At 43.2% G+C, this 23,506-nt stretch overlaps 1 protein-coding gene across 1 annotated transcript in view; it reads right to left on the reverse strand.

The window, feature by feature from the left end:
- Positions 1-429: 429 nt before the first annotated feature.
- LOC109880633 (sodium-dependent noradrenaline transporter) overlaps positions 430-23,506 on the reverse strand; it is a 49,992-nt gene continuing 26,915 nt past the window's right edge. The window contains exons 5-15 of the mRNA XM_031814880.1: positions 20,840-20,978; positions 18,768-18,902; positions 17,917-18,020; positions 12,571-12,695; positions 11,013-11,125; positions 9,515-9,643; positions 9,110-9,209; positions 7,188-7,288; positions 4,442-4,609; positions 3,258-3,332; positions 430-2,831 (exon numbers count right to left, since the gene is read on the reverse strand). Coding sequence (XP_031670740.1) covers positions 2,808-2,831; positions 3,258-3,332; positions 4,442-4,609; positions 7,188-7,288; positions 9,110-9,209; positions 9,515-9,643; positions 11,013-11,125; positions 12,571-12,695; positions 17,917-18,020; positions 18,768-18,902; positions 20,840-20,978 — 1,213 coding nt within the window. The 3' untranslated portion in view covers positions 430-2,807. The remainder of the gene's footprint in view (positions 2,832-3,257; positions 3,333-4,441; positions 4,610-7,187; positions 7,289-9,109; positions 9,210-9,514; positions 9,644-11,012; positions 11,126-12,570; positions 12,696-17,916; positions 18,021-18,767; positions 18,903-20,839; positions 20,979-23,506) is intronic.

The raw sequence follows: 23,506 nt of genomic DNA on the forward strand, positions 1-23,506 counted from the left end.
ATAGGGAGAGAGAGAGAGAGAAAGAGACAGAGGGAGAGAGCGAGAGAGAGAGACAGAGGGAGAGAGAGTGAGAGACAGAGGGAGAGAGAGTGAGAGACAGAGGGAGAGAGAGACAGAGGGAGAGAGACAGAGGGAGAGAGAGTGAGAGACAGAGGGAGAGAGAGTGAGAGACAGAGGGAGAGAGAGACAGAGGGAGAGAGAGAAACGTATGTATCTGCTCCCTTCCAGAAGAAGAATCCCCTTTACCTCATCAGAGAGCTCCAAACATCCCCCTTTCTGGTTCCTTTATTATCTAAGCCCCATGCATTCATCCTCTGGCTACTGTACAGTCTACCCTCTCTAACACAACACAATGGACTGGGAATTCAATTCCATTCACAGAAGCTTATAATCCCATTCCAACAATAAATCAATGCTTATAACCCCATCTGTGTGTGTAGAAGAACTCTTTATTATAATAGTGTGCATATTTTGACTTCTTCATAGATAGTTGTCACTCACGTTCAACAGGACTTTTGTATTGTACACAGTGTTCTGTAAACGTAGCTCAGGTAATGCCAGGGTTCTACATTCACGTTGCAAAGTTACCCCGGTTACACTGGAGAACACATCTGTAAATAGATTCATCTTACCTACATCAAACACAATGATATAACAGTAACAGTGGACAGTTACGTTTAAAATACTTTACATTCACGTTTCGTTTATAAACCATTTGATAAATACAAGATTAGATATATAACAAAAGAATATATTTATATATTTTTCCATGTCTTATACTCCACATACAATATAATTTTTGTGTGTGGCTTGCTTCCTGCCATTAATGTTATTTCACAATAAGAAAAATGTAATTACATTTCAACTCCATTTGAATAAATAAAGAAACAGAAGAGAAACAGAACGAAAGACAAAAACGTCTCTAAAAAAGGGGTGAACAGTTTGGCACTTCCTTGGTGGTGGATTTTCTTTAAGTCGAGTTTGACAAAAATAGGCTTCAACATATGACAATGTAACATATAAATACACCATAAATGATTTAACACAACATTCATTGTACAATGAATGAGGCATTTCAAACGTAAAATACACTAGCTATCCTTCCACACACACACACACACACACACACACACACACACACACACACACACACACACACACACACACACACACACACACACACACACACACACACACACACACACACACACACACACACACTCTTTGAAGGAGAAGCTCCTGATTTCCCTCACCCATATGGACCACAAAACAATGCATTGGAAAGATGCAACATAACACAGAGAACATTATATAAAAAGTAAAGAAATCACTTGTTTTGTTGAGTCTACCTGTGTTAGTGCTGTAAGTCAGTTAAGCTTTTGATAAAACAGGGCATTTCTTGCATGCCTGAAAACGTTCCCTAAAACACTAAGAGTGCATACCTCTCCATAGAAAACTGAAACAAGTACTTCTGTTAAAGACTTCTTTCAAGTGCTGGATTCATCTTCATTTAATCAAAGCCTCCCTTTGTGTCTTCCCCACTGTTTAATACTAGTGTTTATCCACAAGCACGGAAGGCAAATCATTGGATCAAGGGCACAAGCCTCTCTGAAGAGGATGCTAGTACTATGCAACACATTAAAGTTGGTACACACAGTACCATTAGTAACCATAGCAGGACAATGTAGACCTCTACTCTGTGTAAAGGCCATGTGTAAAGCATAAGGACGACCACTTGCAAGACAAAACACTTCTGAGTCTCAACATAAATTGTTACCTTTTCTGTGAGGCAGGTGACAAAAGCTTCAGATCTGTTTCAGGTAGGTTTCAAAAGATGGAGAAGGCAACTGGGAAAAACCTCTACTGCTGTAAGATGAATATCTAAAGGACATTGTCATTCAAACTGAATTAATAACGTATGTTGGTAACCATAAAGTGTATCTGTCATCCACGAGCTCTGATCTGCAGGAGGATTCCTGAGTCGTCGGGCAAAACCTTTCTGTATGGACCAATGAAAGCATTTACCTTTCTGTATGGACCAATGAAAACATTGACAGGTTCTGAAGTGTCTAGCTTGATAAGGCACTGACACAGTTGAGCTGCTGTTATCTAGAGTAGTGACTGGGGACCTACTCAGTCAGACATACAAAGAGGGCAATGAAACTAGATTTCTTCCCTTTCTCGTTCACCTAAAAGCTTGAGGGGCCTCTTTGAAAAGAATCAAGACGATAAAAAGCAATGCGAGTCATGTTTGTCTCCCCCTGCCTAGAGCATACATGATGACAGAAGTGGTCATTTGGTACTTTTGGACTTGTTTAAGTGTCTAACCCATGTATAACTAATGAACACAGAACAGTCATCGTAAAAAAAACAAATGATATGAAAAACAATAACTGTGTCCATGAACACAGAAAACACCTGTACATGCTCTGCATGGAAGGTCTCCATCTTATGAGTTGTATATACGTTTAGAAAATGATGACGATGACGATGTCACGTGGTAAAAAGTTTTCAATAAAAAGATACTTCAAAAGCAAAAACATGGAGGATACTGAGTTGACTCTGTAGGCAGAGGTTGATGAGAGAATCTGTAGTCACGCGACAGAGAGGGAGATGAGGGGCCGATGGCAGGTCGCAGGTTGGGTCAGAACCAACAGAACACAGAGAGGCAGAAAGGAGCATGGCGTTATCCCTGTCCATCCTCCAGTAGCAGGAAGCTCAGCAGCAGGAACATCTGCCGTCGAAACACAATGACTCCAACACCCCGGAATTGTGAGTAGTGGGGAAGGTTGGGTGACATCAGGTTGTCAGATAGCCAACCAGTGCTTGAGCTGAAATAGAAAAGGGTGAATTTGATAAAGCTTCATTGTCAATGCAGTATGGAGCATCATTAGAGGTCACATTCATTCATTATTTTCCATTCTGGTCATCACTCTGTCTACCTCCACTATACCTCTATGTTTTCCAGCCCTTACAGATGTAGAACCTTAAACACACTACAAGATTGCATTTCCTGCTGTGCAAGAAAATTGTCAGCAACAAAAGAGTGATCAAATTGAGTTTTAAAAAGGTTTCTAAAGTTTGTCATTTTCACTTTAAAATGTCAGACTTAATTTGCCATAATGAAAAATATATCAACCCCTATGAAAATGTCCATTCATTATAATACACATAATAATTCAAATGTCCTGTTGCTGCAGGACTATTTTCCTGCTCTAGCACACTGGCTCAAATTAAGATCCAACATCTGTACTCACCGTGAACTGTCTGATGGTAGCTCCCTCCGCCACCAGATGATGTTCGTGTTCTGGTGTGATGCAGTAGGCGATCCTCTGAAAAATAAACCATTACAGTACATAACTCATACCTTACAATAAACACAGTCTTACACTGCATAAAACAGAATCCAAAGAGTGTAGATGCACATTGTCCCAAGCACAAGAGACATGATCTTGAATAAACTAGCGCTTTAATCTATGGTCACAGTTTATTCTATAGATCCACCGTTTCCTCTATAGATTAGGAACTTCGAGATAGCTCAAATATGTCGAACAGCATTCTGATTCTGATGTGATCAGGCTGGACTGGATGTACACTGTACTGCAGTGTGTACTGCATGACCTCTGATGTCTCTTCCAGATTGCCCCCATCCTCATATCTGACTGAGTGCACTTGGTGTGATAACAGTATGATAGACTGTGATCTCAGCTGGAGGAAAAGCATGAGAGATAGTCATGGAAGGAGTCTAAACACTGCCAGGATATCAGAAGGAAATGCCACGAGGAGTGAGTAAGAAAACACAAGGTAACACTGTTTACTGCTCAGGAAGATAATCAAAGCTGTGGAATGTTGTTTTTATGATTGTACTGTACACTGTTCAGTCTTTGAACCCTCAAGATCTCTAACCAGCGTCCCAAAAGTACTGACATCATCAACCATCAACCATTGAAAAGGAAAAAGTCAGTTTATGAGTCAGTTCAATGTCAAGCCGTGAAGACTCCAAGCTAAATGCCTGCCATTGATCTAAGATTATCTTTGCATAAAATAAACACATACTAACCCAGGGGGGCAACCCTGGTTGAAATTACGTCATAATCTGGTTATAAGGATGGCATTTCAACCAGTTTTGACCGCTGGGATACAGATAAGAGGTTGCTATTTACCACAGCATTCAAGCTACATGACTTCAAGCTACAGTACATACCGTACCTGCCAACATTAACACACTACATGTTAAAATGTTTTTTTCATGTATGTAAATTTGAAAGTCTTTTGTCTGTAATGTCTTTTATGTTATATGTCGGACCCCAGTAAGACTAGCTGTCGCCGTTGGCGTTGGCTTATGGGTATCCTAATAAATCAAATCAAATCAATCTAAGGTTATCTTTACATTATATAAACAACAACTATGAAGATGAGAGGGATTTGTTTTTCCACTGACCTGTTTGAATGTCCCTGGCATACTGAGGAACTTGTAGATGGCGTAGATGGGCACAAACATCATGGAGGACAGAGCTACCCCCCAGCCAATCACATTGGACCATGAAGGAAAGACATAGTCATCATAACTCAGGCCCGTGGACGTCACGATGCTGGCTATCACCACGACCTGGGGAGAGGAGAGAAACAACATAATGGTTAGCTAGGTCAGCATACAAACTAAGGACAGGAGAAACAGCATAATGGTTAGCTAGGTCAGCATACAAACTAAGGACAGGAGAAACAACATAATGGTTAGCTAGGTCAGCATACAAACTAAGGACAGGAGAAACAGCATAATGGTTAGCTAGGTCAGCATACAAACTAAGGACAGGAGAAACAACAGAACCGTTAGCTAGGTCACCATATCAACAGAGGACAGGAGGAACAACAGAACGGTTAGCTAGGTCACCATATAAACGGGACAGGCAAAACAACAGAACGGTTAGCTTGGTCACCATATAAACTGAGGACAGGAGAAACAACAGAACGGTTAGCTAGGTCACCATATCAACAGAGGACAGGAGAAACAACAGAACGGTTAGCTAGGTCACCATATAAACAGAGGACAGGAGAAACAAAATAATGGTTAGCTAGGTCACCTTATAAACTGAGGACAGGAGGAACAACAGAACCGTTAGCTAGGTCAGCATATAAACAGAGGACAGGAGAAACAACAGAACGGTTAGCTAGGTCACCATATAAACAGAGGACAGGAGAAGCAACAGAATGGTTAGCTAGGTCACCATATCAACAGAGGACAGGAGAAACAAAATAACGGTTAGCTAGGTCACCATATAAACTGAGGACAGGAGGAACAACAGAACTGTTAGCTAGGTCACCATATAAACAGAGGACAGGAGAAACAACAGAATGGTTAGCTAGGTCACCATATAAACAGAGGACAGGAGGAACAACAGAACCGTTAGCTAGGTCACCATATCAACAGAGGACATGAGAAACAACAGAAGGGTTAGCTAGGTCGCCATATAAAAAGAGGACAGGAGAAACAACAGAATGGTTAGCTAGGTCACCATATCAACAGAGGACAGGAGGAACAACAGATCCGCTTGGCCTTGATGCTGGCTATCTCCACAAAGTATGAAGAGGAGAAAAAACAACAGAGTGGTTATAATATTCCCGACGAGACATCAAACAGAGATTCTGTAGAAATAACGAATACTCCTCCTCCACTCTGCCACTGTTCATTTTGACAAAAAAATTAAAGCATTGCAGAGATGAAATTGAGTTGAATAGAACAGACTAGGGCATGGTCGCTCCCTCTGGGGTTTGAACATACTGTAATAGACTTTCACTGTAAGTACTCTGGTTCACCAGGCTGCTGTAGACTAGAGACTGTAGGCCCATCACCACTGAACTGTAGCTCTGTAGCTTTGTAACTGTTGCCCCAGAGAGCAGCTAACATCACTAGTAGTTATAATACAACACTGGAAGGTCAGGGAAATGTCTCTTCCTCGTCTCCAACTGAATATCAAAGGCCAACAACATTCTTCTATGTCCTTCTTCTACAAATGCCATCTATGCAACAGCCAAAGATGCGTGCTATCTTCCTGACATCTGCTGTTTCTGCCTTGCTTCTGGAGGTAAGGCTAGCAGAACCATGGTAGCATACACGACACGTTAAAACGAAACAATGATAGCTCCCCTCAGACATAAGGTTTAAAGATCACGGTGATATAGTGGCTTACAATCTAATCTACCTCTTGTCCTGGCTTTCAATCTTCCTCTGCTCTTTTTATTTCCTGTTTGCCATATAAAACATATAAACTTCCCATCTGGAAGGAAGAATATTGACTTATGACTGATCATAATCAATATAAAAGCATTATGGGAATAGCATCATTTCCTACCAAGACAATTAGCTTTTGACCTATCTATACAAGCCCATACACTATCTGTGCTTCATTGACATAGCATATTTCTAATATTATAAAATATAGAGACCTACACATCCTTAACTAATTCCTAGAGCACTGAACATTCTGTAAATCAATATGTTCAGTAAGTTGTAGTTCAATCAATCAATCAAATGTATTTATAAAGCCCTTTTAACATCAGCCGATGTCACAAAGTGCTGTACAGAAACCCAGCCTAAAACCCCAAACAGCAAGCAATGCAGATGTAGAAGCACTGTGGCTAGGAAAAACTCCCTAGAAAGGCAGGAACCTAGGAAGAAACCTACAGAGGAACCAGGCTCTGAGGGGGCCCAGTCCTCTTCTGGCTGTGCCTGGTTGAGATTATAACAGTATGGCCAAGATGTTCAAATGTAGTTCTATTGTAGTTTAATCCATTTTCATGCAGAGTTCATGTGATGCTAATCTATTCTTGGAAATACAGTACTTCTAACATGGAGGCGAACAACCTTTATAAAAACATAACAGGAAAACATATTTCCTGTGGCAAATTCCAAATTGCCGGCACATAATAGGAGTTTAAAAAGACTATAGTACAGTATATAGCAGCCAGTAACAATTAAGAAACCTCTGTTGTGAATTTCCTCATTTCTTCCTTCAAGCACAATGACATACCATAGATCATGATTCCTACAATTTGTTTCATACCTTAGGCTTGTGTCAGGTACTTTGCCCTCCCATCCCTACTCCCAGCACCATGCCAAAGGCTTCCACCCCACCCCAGTCCCCCAACCAGCCCTTTCTTGACCCCCCCCCCCACCCGGGGGGTCTCACCAGTAGGAAGGTGGGGCTGACAAACTTCCAGCACAGCCTCCAGTAGAGACCTGGCTTGAAGCCCATCATGCGCTCGATATCCTCACTGAAGCGGTCCACGCCTGGAGAGGAAACACAGGGCAGAAGACCAGGGCTTGAACTCACGCACACAGAACCAGACCCATAAACCCACTGCAGATCTGGGTTCAAATAGTACTTGTTTCCTTACAAACACTAAAGCTGAGCTTGATTGATTGAGCTTGCCCGGTGCAGTACAACCAATAGTCCCGAAAGTATAAACCCTGCCCATCTGGTACTATGGGAAGGTTGAATCAAACACTCAACGTACTTGAAAGAAAACAAATACTATTTTCACCCAGGTCAGACCCACAGTCCGCTTTGCTTCTGATGTCTCAAGTTCACAGGAGAACTAATGCTCCTCTCAACAATTTCCATACATAACAGGTGGAGCATTGGCTGAGAAAGAGCTTCATGGCACACAACTCTTGTATAGTTATGAGTTCACACAGCAGTAAAAATGCAGCTCAATGATATCTGTTTCATAAAAGTCTCTGAGCCTTCCAAGTCTGTTATATTATAATTTCACACAAGGTTAAGTCCGCCTATAAGGAGATGGACTGTGTCCCAAACGGCACTATATAGTGCACTACTTTTGACCAAAAGTAGTACACTATATAGGGAATACGGTGCCATTCGGTACACAAACATGATGTTTCTATAGCTTGGGCATAATGTTTCTTTATCAGGACAGCCCAGGCCTGTTAACATCTACAAGAAGACCCTCTCCTTTTATCTCCTCCCTAGAAGAGCTCAGCATCTGGCGTGCTCTGTCTGTCTCACCTCCTCTTGAGGTTCAGTTTCAACAGTTAATGCTGACTATAAATCATGGTGTACATTGATGGGCTGTAGGTTAAAGATAAACCACAAATCATCTTGTCGACGTACAGTATTATCTCTGTGCAATACATAAAACACTAAACAGACTGCATACAACTGTTCACACACCATATAATCATTCACTACTCTCCCTCACGCAGAGAGATGGAGATCTATTAGTGAAGAGAGGCAGTCTAGAAGATAAGAGGAGGGAGGGAGTATATGGAGAAATGGAACGAGGAGTATTGGGAGAGATGGAGATATATTAGTGAAGAGAGGCAGTCTAGAAGATACGAGGAGGGAGGGAGTATATGGAGAAATGGAACGAGGAGTATTGGGAGAGATGGAGATCAATTAGTGAAGAGAGGCAGTCTAGAAGATAAGAGGAGGGAGGGAGTATATGGAGAAATGGAACGAGGAGTATTGGGAGAGATGGAGATCAATTAGTGAAGAGAGGCAGTCTAGAAGATAAGAGGAGGGAGGGAGTGTATGGAGAAATGGAACGAGGAGTATTGGGAGAGATGGAAATATATTAGTGAAGAGAGGCAGTCTAGAAGATACGAGGAGGGAGGGAGTATATGGAGAAATAGAAAGAGGAGTATTGGGAGAGATGGAGATCTATTAGTGAAGAGAGGCAGTCTAGAGGTTAAGAGGAGGGAGGGAGTGTATGGAGAAATGGAAAGAGGAGTACTGGGAGAGATGGAGAAAGGGGGTTAACAGTGGAGGTCTAAGGAAGGGAACCACGGTGTCTCTACACTGCCAGTAAATGTCAGGTGTAGCTGCAGGGCCTGGGTAGTGAAGATGCCAGGGAGTTAGGGAGGTTGAGAAAGCCTAGCAGAGGAGAGGGCAGGCCAGGAGAGGGCAACTGTGGGCAGGGTGTGATGGAGGGTGGGGTAATGGAGGGATGGACAGACCAAAGGGCTGGGCTCTAATGAACAACAGAAGAGGATGAGGAAAGGTACAGTAGATAAGCAGGTTCACCACAGTAAGAAGTCAGAATTAGTATGTGCCTCTGTACTAGGCTAAGGGGAACCGATTATACATACCGTAGAACCAGGACACCCCAATGGCCTCAATCAGCACCCCAAACAAGATGGAGGTCCCTGCCGCGTAGTTATCCAACAAAGTCAGCACATATATACCTCCCTGACAGACAGACAGAGAGAGAGAGACAGATACAGAGACACAATGACAAAAGGTTGTTGCAGATGTTACTGAGGGCAACCTGGCTGCAGTTAACTACTGTGAGCTGACAAGGATAAACATGAAGCACAGAGCTTATCCAGTCAGTCAATAACAACACGTCACATGGTTGGACAGGGGTTTCCCTTTTCTGTCTTTCCTGTGACTGATCTACCTAAATCATAGAGGCACACTCTATCTTGTGTCTCTTTGGTTTGATTTATGCAGTCATATGACAACTATGGAAATCATATGGGAAGTGACCTCACATTAGTGATGCAGAAGAGCGCGACAAGGAAGGTTCCGAATGCCGTGGCGAAGGTGAACAGCTTCCTGTTCTTCTTCAGGATCTTGAAGTCGTCCGACAGTCCTGTGATGACTGCCTCCATACCGCCCATCTAGAAGACAGACAGACAGACAGACAGACAGACAGACAGACAGACAGACAGACAGACAGACAGACAGACAGACAGACAGACAGACAGACAGACAGACAGACAGACAGACAGACAGACAGACAGACAGACAGACAGACAGACAGACAGACAGACAGACAGACAGACAGACAGACAGACAGACAGACAGACAGTGATTCAGTGGCACAAACACATAAACCGTAGTGCCTACAGCAGCAATGTAACAGAATAACACAGTCTTCGCACCCAAACATAATACCTTTGGCCTAGAATATAAATGATCAGACCTAGCTTTCTTAGTACAGTGCTACATTGGGCATGACTACTACTGTAAAAGAAAATGTTCCCCTGCTGTGGAATTTCCTTTCTCTCTTCATTTATAGTAAATGATAACCTTGTGTAACTGAGAAATTGAATGAGGAAAAATGTAAATCTCTGTGAACAAAGTTTTCCTGTGTTTCAGGTTGCGGTGCATGTGATTTTCCACCTCATGCTTCATGGTTATTGGGTAACAGTCAAAACAACTGCCTTCCCACACTGCTGCTAGTCTAGACAATACCTAGAGCACTCACTGCAACCATGGGAAAGTAGAATAATGCAGAGAGAGACAGAGCGAGGGACAGCAAGAGGGACAGAGAGAGACAGAGAAAGAGAGAGACAGAGAGAGGGACAGAGAGAGAAAGAGAGAGAGATAGAGACAGAGGGACAGATAGAGAGAGAGCGAGACAGGGAGAGACAGAGACCGAGAGAGAGCGAGACAGGGAGAGACAGAGAAAGAGGGAGACAGAGACCGAGAGAGAGCGAGACAGGGAGAAACAGAGAGAGAGAGAGACAGAGAGAGAGCGAGACAGGGAGAGACAGAGAAAGAGGGAGACAGAGACAGAGATAGACAGAAGAGGGAGAGAGAAGAGAGAGAGATAGAGAGACAGATATAGATAGATAGACTGGAGGAGATTAAATAGTATTCTAATCTTCACATACTATAAACCCGCTAGATGCGGGAGCGGTATAGTTTTTTGACCATACAGACATACAGACAGATCATATTATGTATTTCCATATCAAGTAATCTATGCTTTAAGTTGATTGGAGAATCATTTGTTTGTTAGATATAAGAAGAATTTTACAAAAAATTGCACCATATCCCTGAATCTCATTGAATGTTTGGCCGTTTGAAAACCTTGTGTGGACTGTATGTGTACAAAACAACCCTGCTTCAGGCTTGGGCAGTGGCTATGGTGAAGAGGAAAGGAAGCCACTACACCCACCATAAGATAGAAACAAAAGGTCAGTGCCCTGTGGTGGGACATAGCATGCAGTCATTCAACCCTGAGGAGGGCCAGTAACTCACAGAGCTGTCGATGCCCAGAGTCAGCAGCATGATGAAGAATACTATGGCCCAGAAGGTAGATCCAGGCAGGGTGGAGATGGCCTCAGGATAGATGATGAACACCAGTCCTGCACCTGCACTCACACAAAGATACACAGATAGAGACACTTGTGATAGGACATACCAGAGCCAACTGATTACCATCAGTCTATAAAATGGTGCCTTGTTTGGTGGGATGCTGAAATAAAACAGTATATTGTTGGGTGGGATGTTGATATATAACTTCCTTGTCCTGAGCTTGACCCATAAGAGATGATTTATCAATGGAAAGGAAAGTGAAAGAAGGAGGAGCGGATGGAGAAAGACAGAAGTGAGGACACAAGATGACAAAGAAATGACAGACAGCTAGAGACAGTGGAAAGTAGAAAACAGAAGAACTTGAAAGCATAGCAGATTTTTAACAGATCCCATTCTTTTTGTATGTCTGCCAACCCCTCTCCACAGCAGGCCAGTATTTATGTGACTTCTTGGAAACTGTTTCCCTTAAAAAAACAGTTTGAAATGTTCTCTGGTATTTCAATTCCATCTGAACCCCATAGCCTTTCAGCTTCTGTTGCAATCAATTATATTGAAAGCATTGCACGTTGCTGCTCATTCTTAAAGGGATGATTCACCCATTTTGAATGTTATATCATTTTTGTGAGCGATGTTTGATCGATTCCTGGGATCATTTCATGTTTTCATGTGTATCTGAGCTATTGACGTACGAGCAGGCAGAAATACAGCCGGTATGACGACTTCAGCATCACTGGTCATACCGGCTGTATATCTGCCTGCTTGAATGGCAGTAGCTCAGATACACATGAAAACATGAAATCGCTTATAGATGCACAAAAACGATGTAACATTCAAAATGGGTGAATATTTTCTTTAGGTTGTTTGATTTAGTGAGCAGTAACAGTAATCTTGAGGAATGTTTAGTTCTATGATGAATTGATATGTTTTGACTGGGTTTGAAACTCTCTAAATGGTGTGTAGATGACTGACTGTTGGGTGTTTTTAGAATCATGTCCTCCCTTAGAGCAGGTGACTCCCCTCACTCTTCTCAGGGTCAGACAGGGACTGTTCATGTGTTGAGTCTGTCCTAGCTGAGTCATAGCCTTGGTGGATCCACCATACAAACACAGCATTCTCTGGGGGCTGGCCAGGGAAAAGATAATACTGTGGGTAGCCTGCAATATAGTCTCATACTCTATGTTTCCTAATAAGGCATGTCTATCTTCCTATCTTTTTCTTTGTGTTTTATGAGGTATCTCTGCTGTGGACAGTTTGGTCATCAATCTGGGTCTAAATGAAGTTGGATGTGTTGGTGGAGTGTGTGGTCTGGGTGTGTTATGTATGTCATCCTCCGCACCACTTACTGTGTGTGTGTTCGTGTTCTTGCCTGTGTGTGTGTGTGTGTGTGTGTGTGTGTGTGTGTGTGTGTGTGTGTGTGTGTGTGTGTGTGTGTGTGTGTGTGTGTGTGTGTGTGTGTGTGTGTGTGTGTGCGTGCATGCATGTCTAGTAGGGTTCCTTTCACCTTCAGTGGCCACGTCCTCTATCCTGACTCCGTGTTTGTGGGCCATGTAGCCGAGCACAGAGAAAATGGCGAAACCTGAAAAGAAGCTGGTGACACAGTTCACTGTACTGGTCAGGATAGCATCCCTGTTGGGAAGAGAACACACACACATAAAACATGTTTAGAAAAATAAAGCTACCATGATAGTACCAGGACAGGTTTTAGAACAATAATAAACCCACCATATTAACACTTCGACTATTGGACTTCCTGTTGCTTCTAAACCAACATTTTTATTGGAACCATATCTTGGGTCTTGTCTTGAGGGTCTTGTCAAGGTATTAGAAGACAGAATACCGAAGGGGCCGTAACCCCCCACCCCACCACCAAGCCCTGGGTTCAACCTCACCACATCACAGCAAGCTTCTGCCACAACATGGACCCAGCAGAGATCTCCCAGATCCGGAATGTGGAAGCCCACCAAGGAACACTGTTAGGATGGCAGCAAGAACAGCTCTCCCAAATCCACGAGTCCCTCCAACCATGGCACGCCCCCATCCCAGGAGGAGCCAATGCCCAGGTCTCATCGCCCAGTGCTACAGACGTCATTGTGGTTCCCCCAGGGAACCTGCACCCCTGAGCGGTATGACGGTCACCCGGGAGGATGCAAGGGGTTTCTCACTCAGTGTACTCTGGTGTTTGGGCTACAGTCCTCCTCGTTCCACACCGATCGGGCCATGATCACCTACATCATCACTCTACTCTCGGGCAAGGCTCTGGCGTGGGCAATGGCGGTGTGGGAACAGCAGCTACCATCTTGCAGAGCCGTAGTAGCCTTCACTGCCAAGCTACAATGAGTCTTCAACCACCCAGTCTGCCGGACGAGAAGTGGCCAGCCAACTGTTCAACCTCTGCCAAGGGGCCATTGAGTTCCTCATCCTCTCCGCCGAGAGTGGGTGGAATATGGAGGCACTGGGTACCGCTTTCCACCAGGGTCTGTCTAACTCCATCAAAGATGAGCTTCCCACTCGGGAACTGGGAGAGGACATCGAGTCCCTGAAAACACTGGCAATCAGGAGTGACACCCGGGAACGGGGGAGACAGCACCCTTTGGACACCACGCCACCATTCCAGTTTCCTGAGCACCCCAATGCCACCGAGCCCAGCATGGAGGATCCCATGCAGCTGGGTCGCACACGTCTGAGCCCACAGGAGTGTGACAGGCGCATGCATGAAGGCTCCCTGGGGTTGTCTGTATTCCCTCTCGACCCCTGGAGCAGCAGTCATGGACAATTACATCCGGGAATCGCAGAAGGCAGGTTTCAATCGCCCCTCTACATCCCCTGCTGGTGGATGTAAGAAGGATGGAGGCCTGCATCACTGCATCGAGAGGGCTGAACCAGAGGGCTGAACCAGATTACAATCAGGAATTGTTACCCCCTATCCCTGATGTCCTCCGCATTGGAGTTGGTCATGGGCCCAATTCTTCACCAAACTAGACCTCCGCAACGCTTACAATCTGGTGAGAATCAGGGAGGGAGATGAATGGAAGACTGCTTTTAACTTCTTGGATATAGGGGGCGCTATTTGAATTTTTGGATGAAAAACGTTCCCATTTTAAACAAGATATTTTGTCACGAAAAGATGCTCGACTATGCATATAATTGACAGCTTAGGAAAGAAAACACTCTGACGTTTCCAAAACTGCAAAGATATTGTCTGTGAGTGCCACAGAACTGATGTTACAGAAAATCAGGAAGTGCCGCATTTTTTGAAACCGCCTCATGCCAATGACTCCTTATATGGCTGTGAATGGGCCACGAATGAGCTTAGGCTTTCTGTCGCTTCCCCAAGGTGTCGACAGCATTGTGACGTATTTGTAGGCATATCATTGGAAGATTGACGATAAGAGACTACATCTACCAGGTGGTCGCTTGGTGTCCTCCGTCGCAATTATTGCGTAATCTCCAGCTGCAGTATTTTTCCGTTTGCTTCTGATGAGAAGCCAACTGCCACCACTGATAGATTATCGAATAGATATGTGAAAAACACCTTGAAGATTGATTCTAAACAACGTTTGCCATGTTTCTGTCGATATCAGACTCGAGTCACAAATGTGATGACTTGGAACTCGACTTTGACTTTAACACTGATGACTCGTGACTTGCCTTGGACTTTAGCCTTTTGACTTGACCTGACTTGATACCATCCCCAATTCCAAATATAAAAAATTATGTTATTAAAAAAAGTGTGCAGCGCATCAACTCTTCATTTAACGGATTACAGTTTGAATTTGACAGCAGCCAATCAAATTGTCCCAGCTGAGAAAAAGTTGTGCGTGGCAGTACAGAGGAACATCGGCAGGTGAATTCAGATGGAGCCCTTGGAAATCATTATTTTCGGATATAAAGACGACCCTGTATCAACAAAAAACGGATTGCAACTTGCAAAACATGCATGAAGAAAATTACAGACGGAGGCGCAACAACTTCCAACTTTGTTCAACATTTGAAGCTGCACAAAGAACGGTAAGTCGTGGCTAATATAGCCGACAGCTATATAATTTATAACTTTACTAGTGTAGCATGTAGGCTAACGTAACATTAAATCAATGAGCCTCCACACAGTCAGTCAGTGCGGGAACGTGATCATTGCACCCAAGATTGATCTACAGCTCGTTAGCCAGTTGGTAGCCTAAATCCTGCCTGATGTTACTGCTGTTTCTAAAACCATTGACATACGTTAGCCTACTGTAACCACACAGAGAGAGAGTGTGTGTGTGTGTGTGTGTTAAGGTTGGGCGATTTTGTACAAGCCTACATCACCCCATTGCGCCCCATAGTGACCCTCGATCACTATTTGGGGGGTCTTTCTCATGTCTACCCATGTATTTACATGAAAATATCAAGTTTATTTAGAAAGTAATAAATATATAGATATTTTTAAAAGCATTCATGATTTCCGTAAATGTAATATACTAACTATTACTCCTGTTAAAAATATGAAATGGTATTACATTTGGTGAAGAGCACATTATGACTTGTTTCGGACTCGAAACTCAAAGTTTAGGACTTGAGACTTGACTTGAGACTTGACATCCTGGATCTGGGTCTTGTTAGAGACTTCAAACAACTACGTGGTGGTCGTCATGGCTCCACGGATGGAGCCACTGCTAGAGGGAGGGTACTGTCATGGTTCCTCCTGGCACCAGAGGGCAGCAGAGACCGCCCTAGAGACTTTTATTGGACTCAGGTGTGTCTTATTATTTCACGGGTGTGTCCCTGTTAAAAGAGGTGTGTTTTCTTTCTTTGCAGACGCTTGGATTTTTTACTATGTGCGTTTGTTTATTGTATGATTTTGAGACTTGTGTACTGTGATCCACCACTGTTTCGGTAAGAAGCTGGTGGGATGTGGCTGGAGAAATTTTACCTCTCTCAAATTCATAGACAGAGCTATGGATTCAAGGACTGACCATCCATGATATCAAATGTATAGTGTAAACCATGCTTTGAGGCTATATAGTGTTTGTTTACATTTACTTTGTTTACAAACTTTAGAGTAAAACAAAGCTTATATTTTGGGTTCTGATGGAGTAAGACAGTTGAACTAAGCTCATGAGGCATTTATAAGTTATATTCTTCAAGAATCAATGAGTACATATCATGAATTAATATGTCCAAAAATGGATGCATCAACTGCTGATTGCCCCTTTAAAGAGATTAATTTTGTGTTGGTTTTAATGAGCCATTTTGATGCCAGAGGGACTGGATGTTGTTTGAGAGCCTTTGAGGCCCATCTGGAAATCAAACTAGGTGAAAGCCTGAAGACTGTTTGTGGACAGTAACCCACGATCAGTCAGCAGACATCAACCCACATTCAGTCAGCAGACATCAACTCACGATCAGTCAGCAGACATCAACCCACGTTCAGTCAGCAGACATCAACTCACGATCAGTCAGCAGACATCAACTCACAATCAGTCAGCAGACAGACAGAGAGAACATGGACCACAGTCTGACCTCAACCATCCCATCTGTGTACAATATGGAGAATAATACAACCAGCTGCTAGCCATTCAGATGTCATTTGAGAATATTTACGGATGTAACAGCCAACTTTCACAAGTCCTCATTCAGCCTCTCAGCTCCCAAATATGGCCCAGCTGAGCACACGAGGCCTTCAGCTGTGTTGGGGGGGGGGGGGGTGTTTAGATCAGGACAAGTAATCTATAAGAGTGGGAAATTCAATTGGCTGTACAGCGTCACACTACATATAATAACACTACCCAGCTGACACATAACATTCTGAGAACCATATGTTTCCTAGAGCTTGGTGAGAGCATGGTTGTCCTATAGTAATTTTGCATACAACCTTCCCACAATGTTCTGTGAATGATGCAGGACACCCAGTTAGCAAATACTGTTCTGAGAACCATGTTTCTTAGGTGGGAAATTCATAACGTTTGCTACAGATTTGTAGCAGATAGATATACACCTTGACAAACTTAGCAGTGAGTGAGTGATGACCATAAAAACACACATGACTGATGGCTATAGCTAATTAGCTGTGTTCAACAAGTATATTCTTCTTCTCTTTATCTAGCTCTATTTGTGATATTTTACCTTGTCTTGCTGGCATGATAGTTTGCTACGTAAACAATCCTCTGATGACATCTGTGATGTTGTAGATGATAACCATCTGAATACATGAGCTCCGTCTGAAGTTGGATGTGGTCACTTCAATGTAAACAAGCCCATTATCTGGTGCGAACCTGCGCATGCAACTTTTCATGATGCTGCCGGGAAATTGGTCTATAGAATGGGTGGACAATGGTCCATGGACAAACATTACTGTCCTGTTACCACTGCAGCCAGCGAGACACCTACTGACCTATACATACACAAACACAACTGGAATACAAAAGAGACCATATATCTACACACATGTTTTTTAAAGCGGAATGGGTCTGATACTGGCACCCACCTCTCTACTTTCACAGGAACCTATTAGTGATGACAAGGATCAGCAGACCCCACAGTCTAATGTCTGTTTCTCTGTGAGGGGTTTAGAGGAAGACAGAATGGCAGGGAAGGTAACACTGCCTATGGCTATAGCCATCATCTGGCCTAGCATGGCCTGCACTTATCCTGTTAGCTCCAAGCCAGAAGGTCCACTGGCCTGATACACATCACCTTTCTGTCCAGTTAAAACAGGAAAGACAAACCTAAAGAGAACTAAACTGAGCACAGGATCTGTTATATCTCGTTGCCTGGTTACGGGTTATAGGAGGTCATGTAAGCCTTGTAAGGTCATGATAGAGAAGCACTGAGGACAGCACGGTGATATCAACACAGTGATACGTCTTACCTGTAACAGTTGTTGTCAAATTTATTGTAGCTGGCAAATGCAATGAGCACTCCAAAGCCAGCTCCCAATGAGTAGAAGATCTGGGTAGCAGCATCAATCCACACCTACAGCAGGAACATAGAAAGATACTTTATGTGTTGCTCTCAAAGATTTGTCCTCGTGGCCTGTGTGATCCAGCGGGGACGGCCTATGACCCCGGCCCACTGCCCTTTGACTCACCCTTCCCCTCACCTTTCCAACACTTTACTATCTCTTCAATCAAGCGAAGAAATTAAGAAACTGCCCCACTCCTTAAAAAAATATTAAATATTTGTCCTCAAAGAGCCCATGGCATTACAATACGATACAGAGAAGAGCACTACATTTGACAGAATCTCTCCTGAGTACTGACTATCTACTGACTATTGGCTCTAAATAATCTCGTCTCTGATATGATTCCTTGGCCATGTTTTCAAAAAAAGCTCCTTACCGTTCATTTACTGCGTTTTATATTGAATATGGCATATTTTATTCCTATCTTTTTCCCCTCCACTTTGTTTACTAAAACAGCTAACACATGTTGTGGTTTCTAAATGAGTTCATTACATGTATTTCCATATTGGACGTGACTATGGGAGCTCTAGCAGTAACACTGTCCTGCACTCTGAGGCTGTGTCTCTCAGTAAATGGGTTTACAAATTCTTGTATCTTTTCCAAAATTCCCAGGTTTTAAGAAACCTTGTTCGGTGGATCCCGGATTTCTAGTTAATTCTCTCTTGATTCCGGGATCCTGGGAATTTTGTAAGTTATTGGAAATATTGCATCCCTAATTTCAGTAACACACTGTATTATACTCTAAAGACCTGTCTGACCTTGGGGTCGTTGAGTTGTTTAAAGTCGATGTGGAGGTAGGCCCGTATGCCGTCCATAGCCCCTGGCAGAGTGATGCCTCTGATCAGCAGGACGAACAGCACCACATAGGGCATGGTGGCCGTGATATACACCACCTGGACACAACACAACACAACACAGAACATTAGCTACATGACAACAGTAGTGTTCAATACACCACCTGGACACAACACAACAACACAGAACATTAGATACATGACAACAGTAGTGTTCAATACACCACCTGGACACAACACAACACAGAACATTAGATACATGACAACAGTAGTGTTCAATACACCACCTGGACACAACACAACAACACAACACAGAACATTAGATACATGACAACAGTAGTGTTCAATACACCACCTGGACACAACACAACAACACAACACAGAACATTAGATACATGACAACAGTAGTGTTCAATACACCACCTGGACACAACACAACAACACAACACAGAAGATTAGATACATGACTGCCTGCACCTGTCTTTTCCTACCATCACTGATTTTGCTGATAGCTACTTTACTGAGGGAAAATGTACAAGCTACGACTGTGATATGTGGTTGTCTCACCTAGCTATCTTAAGATGAAGGCACTATTTGTAAGCCGCACTGGATAAGAGCGTCTACCTGGAACCAAAAGGGTTCTACCTACATTTCTTCAAAGGCTTATACTATGTGGACAGCCGAAGAACCCCTTATTGTTCTAGATAGCACCTTTATTACTAAGAGTGAACAGTAGAGTTCAAAACACCACCTGGACAACATAACATTACAGATGACTCATTATTGCTGTGAGATCATGTCCTATGACATACAGACATCATGTGAATTGTTGTATTCTCCCTGGTCTGTCAGCTTTGGTCAACATATAGATGTTCTTTTTCTGATGTGTGTAGACTCACGCACCAAGCCGTACTAAACAGGGCTTAGATCTGTCAACTCAGAGACGGGTTATTGTCACACTCAGGTTACTGTTTATAGATCTTATTTCTCAAGGTACTGTAGTGTAGCACAACCACAGGTCATTTTGTGTACAGTAGGAGTAAGTGCTATACTAGGTAAATGGAAGGGGGATACCGAAATGTGTCTTCCGCATTTAACCCAACCCCTCTGAATCAGAGAGGTTGCTTGGACTGCTTTAATCCTAGGTCCTAGGCCGTCATTGAAAATAAGAATTTGTTCTTAACTGACTTGCCTAGTAAAATAAAGGTCAAATTAAAATGTAAAAATCTACGTCGTCGGCACCCAGGGAGCAGTTGTTTTTCGGGGTTAACTGCCTTGCTCAAGGGCAGAATGACAGCAGGAGTTTGTGTTGTATTACTGTAGGAGTGTGTGTTGTACTACAGTAGGAGTGTGTGTTATATTACAGTAGGAGTGTGTGTTGTATTACAGTAGGAGTGTGTGTTATATTACAGTAGCAGTGTGGTATTACAGTAGGATTGTGTGTTATATTACAGTAGAAGTGTGTGTTATATTACAGTAGGAGTGTGTGTTGTATTACAGTAGGAGTGTGTGTTATATTACAGTAGGAGTGTGTGTTGTATTACAGTAGGAGTGTGTGTTATATTACAGTAGGAGTGTGTGTTGTATTACAGTAGGAGTGTATGTTATATTACAGGAGTGTGTGTTGTATTACAGTAGGAGTGTGTGCTGTATTACAGTAGTTGTGTGTGTGTTATATTACAGTAGGAGTGTGTGTTGTACTACAGTAGGAGTGTGTGTTATATTACAGTAGGAATGTGTGTTGTACTACAGTAGGAGTGTGTGTTGTATTACAGTAGGAGTGTGTGTTGTACTACAGTAGGAGTGTGTGTTATATTACAGTAGGAGTGTGTGTTGTACTACAGTAGGAGTGTGTGTTATATTACAGGAGGAGTGTGTGTTGTATTACAGTAGGAGTGTGTGTTGTATTACAGTAGGAGTGTGTGTTGTATTACAGTAGTTGTGTGTGTGTTATATTACAGTAGGAGTGTGTTGTACTACAGTAGGAGTGTGTGCTGTCCTAAGCGTTAGGGTACAGCACAGTTTGTCAACAGTACCTTGCCGGAGGACTTGACGCCCTTCCAGAGACTGAAGTAGAGAAGAAAGACCACAGCAACCAGACAGAGGACCAGCTCCCAGCGAGGCATGCCCAGGTCCTGGATCCCCCTGCTCTCATGGAGGTGGAGTACGCCACGCCTGGAGAACACACACACACTAAGGCTGAGTCCCGATTCTACAAGCTTCTACCGTAGTGTCCTTTGCACACTTTCACATGGCCAATGCTTACACCAACCCTATGCTTTTAAATCAATGACAGGGAGTCTGAAAGTGTGTACTTCTGGAAAAGGGTGTAGAATCTGGAGGCATCCACATACTTAACAAGACAGTGGTGTGGAGGATGACATGTGTAACACACTCAGACCACACACACACAAACACACACACATATATACACACAGGCAAGAACACGAACACACACACAGTAAGTGGTGCGGAGGATGACATGTGTAACACACCCAGACCACACTCACTCCAACAACACACCCAACTTCATTTAAACCCAGATTTATGACCAAACTGTCCACAGCAGAGATACCTCATAAAACACAAAGAAAAAGATAGGAAGATAGACATGCCTTATTAGGAAACATACAGTATGAGACTATATTGCAGGCTACCCACAGTATTATCTTTTCCCTGGCCAGCCCCCAGAGAATGCTGTGTTTGTATGGTGGATCCACCAAGGCTATGACTCAGCTAGGACAGACTCAACACATGAACAGTCCCTGTCTGACCCTGGGAAGAGTGAGGTGAGTCACCTGCTCTAAGGGAGGACAGGATTATGACAACACCCAACAGTCAGTCATCTACACACCATTTACTCCAGTCTGAACTTAAACCACTTCAATCAGGTAGAAAGTGTGTTGAAATGATCATGAACTCAACTTTTTAAAATAATCTCAACCATTTTTCTTCAATCACAGTATTTTCAATAAAGAGCTATCAGCAGCAGTATTTTGGTTGATTTTGTGGTCTCAAGCCAGTGAGATTATTAACATGAATATGGGCAAAATGTAATTATTGACAATGAATGAGGTGGGAATGTTGTTCACTTATCATATAATTGCTACATTTAATATCAATATAGCATTAAAAATAGTTTTCCAGATTGTATTTTGACGATTATTTTTCGCAATGTGAATACTGGGTCACGACAGAGACAACCTGGTTCAATTTGGTTCCTGAGGTGTTAAAACCCAGTCATAGCATCTATACATTTCTCATTGAACTAACCATTCCACAAGCTTACTGTTACTGCTCACTAAATCAAAGAACTTAAGAATGAGAAGCAAAGTCCAAAGCTTTTATCTCAACATATTATGATCACCATTTGTTCTGTATCCATTCAATCATCTCGCTAACAGAATCCCGAGGGAAGAATGAAGGACTCAGGGTTTGGAGTACCTGAGAAAATATGTTCTACTCTTAACATGCACAAAAGCACGCATGCATGCACACACACACACTCTCTCTCACACTCCTTCAAAGACCTTGGCAGCTAGAGGTTTTAATAGCAGACTTTGTCAACCCTCTTGGGAGCCATTCCCCTCATAACACTCTGACTACTACTCTCAGTTGAAGGGGCGCTCAAAGGTTCAAGTGCTTTACCAGAACATATATAAAAGAGGGGAGACAAATGGTGTCTCATCCTTCCCTACATAAATATTGTTTCCTGCTATCCATCTCCTCATTCCCAGATCATCCTCGGTTCTTCCCAGGACAGACATACTGAGCCACACCTGCCCTGAGTCCCACCGGACTGACAGCGGATCTGGATCAACTTCCAGCTCAGTGATATTAGGGAGCATCCCGTTCCTGCTCTGTATCACAAGTGGCACCCTATTCCCTTTATAGTGCACTACTTTTGTCCAGGGACCATAGGGATTTGGTCAAAAGCTGTGCACTATATAAGGGAATAGGGTGCCATTTAAAGACACTGCCTTGCTCAAAGGGAAGCAGGGGTCAGAGGTCATAGTGTTTAAATGATCAACGGTATTGACCAATATTGACCTCTAATGAGAACGGCCATGTGTTTTTTCCCCTCTTCTTCTAAACTGAGTAAGGAGGAAGGAGTAAACGTGAGTCATCACAAGTGGACAGTATTATGGGACATCTGATCTCATTCTAATCGCAGAGGGTGCCCTAAAACAATTTAAGTTTACATCGAGATGACAGATGGTTTGTTTCTGCTTTGAAAACATGGCGTTTAAAAACCATGTAACCATAGCTCCCTGAGGAGCGGGTTGATGGCTGCTTGTTTCTTCATCTTCCAGTCTTAGAAACAGGCCTGAGGCTCAGTGTTACAGCCCAGCCGAGGGCTCACCACTATTGGGGAGAGAGATGTGGGACTCCGTGGAGCCGACAACAGAGAGCCAGGCCAGAATTATGCTCACCACGAAGCTCATATCCAAGACAACATGATCTTTAGGGTCTCCTCTGTCTCTCTAAGACCTGATGTTTTGTCTGCTGTCTCTTTCTGGAGCGCTCAAAGTTGTTGTCCTGTGTTGCTTCCATGCTATGTTGTTGTCTTAGGTCTCTTCGTGTAGTGTTGTGGTGTCTCTCTTGTCGTGATGTGTGTTTTGTCCTATATTTGTATTTGTAAACCCAGCCCTGTCCCCGCAGGAGGCCTTCTGCCTTTTGGTAGGCCGCCATTGTAAATAAGA

This window comes from Oncorhynchus kisutch, linkage group LG3 (assembly GCF_002021735.2).
Source record: "Oncorhynchus kisutch isolate 150728-3 linkage group LG3, Okis_V2, whole genome shotgun sequence".
NCBI lineage: Eukaryota > Metazoa > Chordata > Actinopteri > Salmoniformes > Salmonidae > Oncorhynchus > Oncorhynchus kisutch.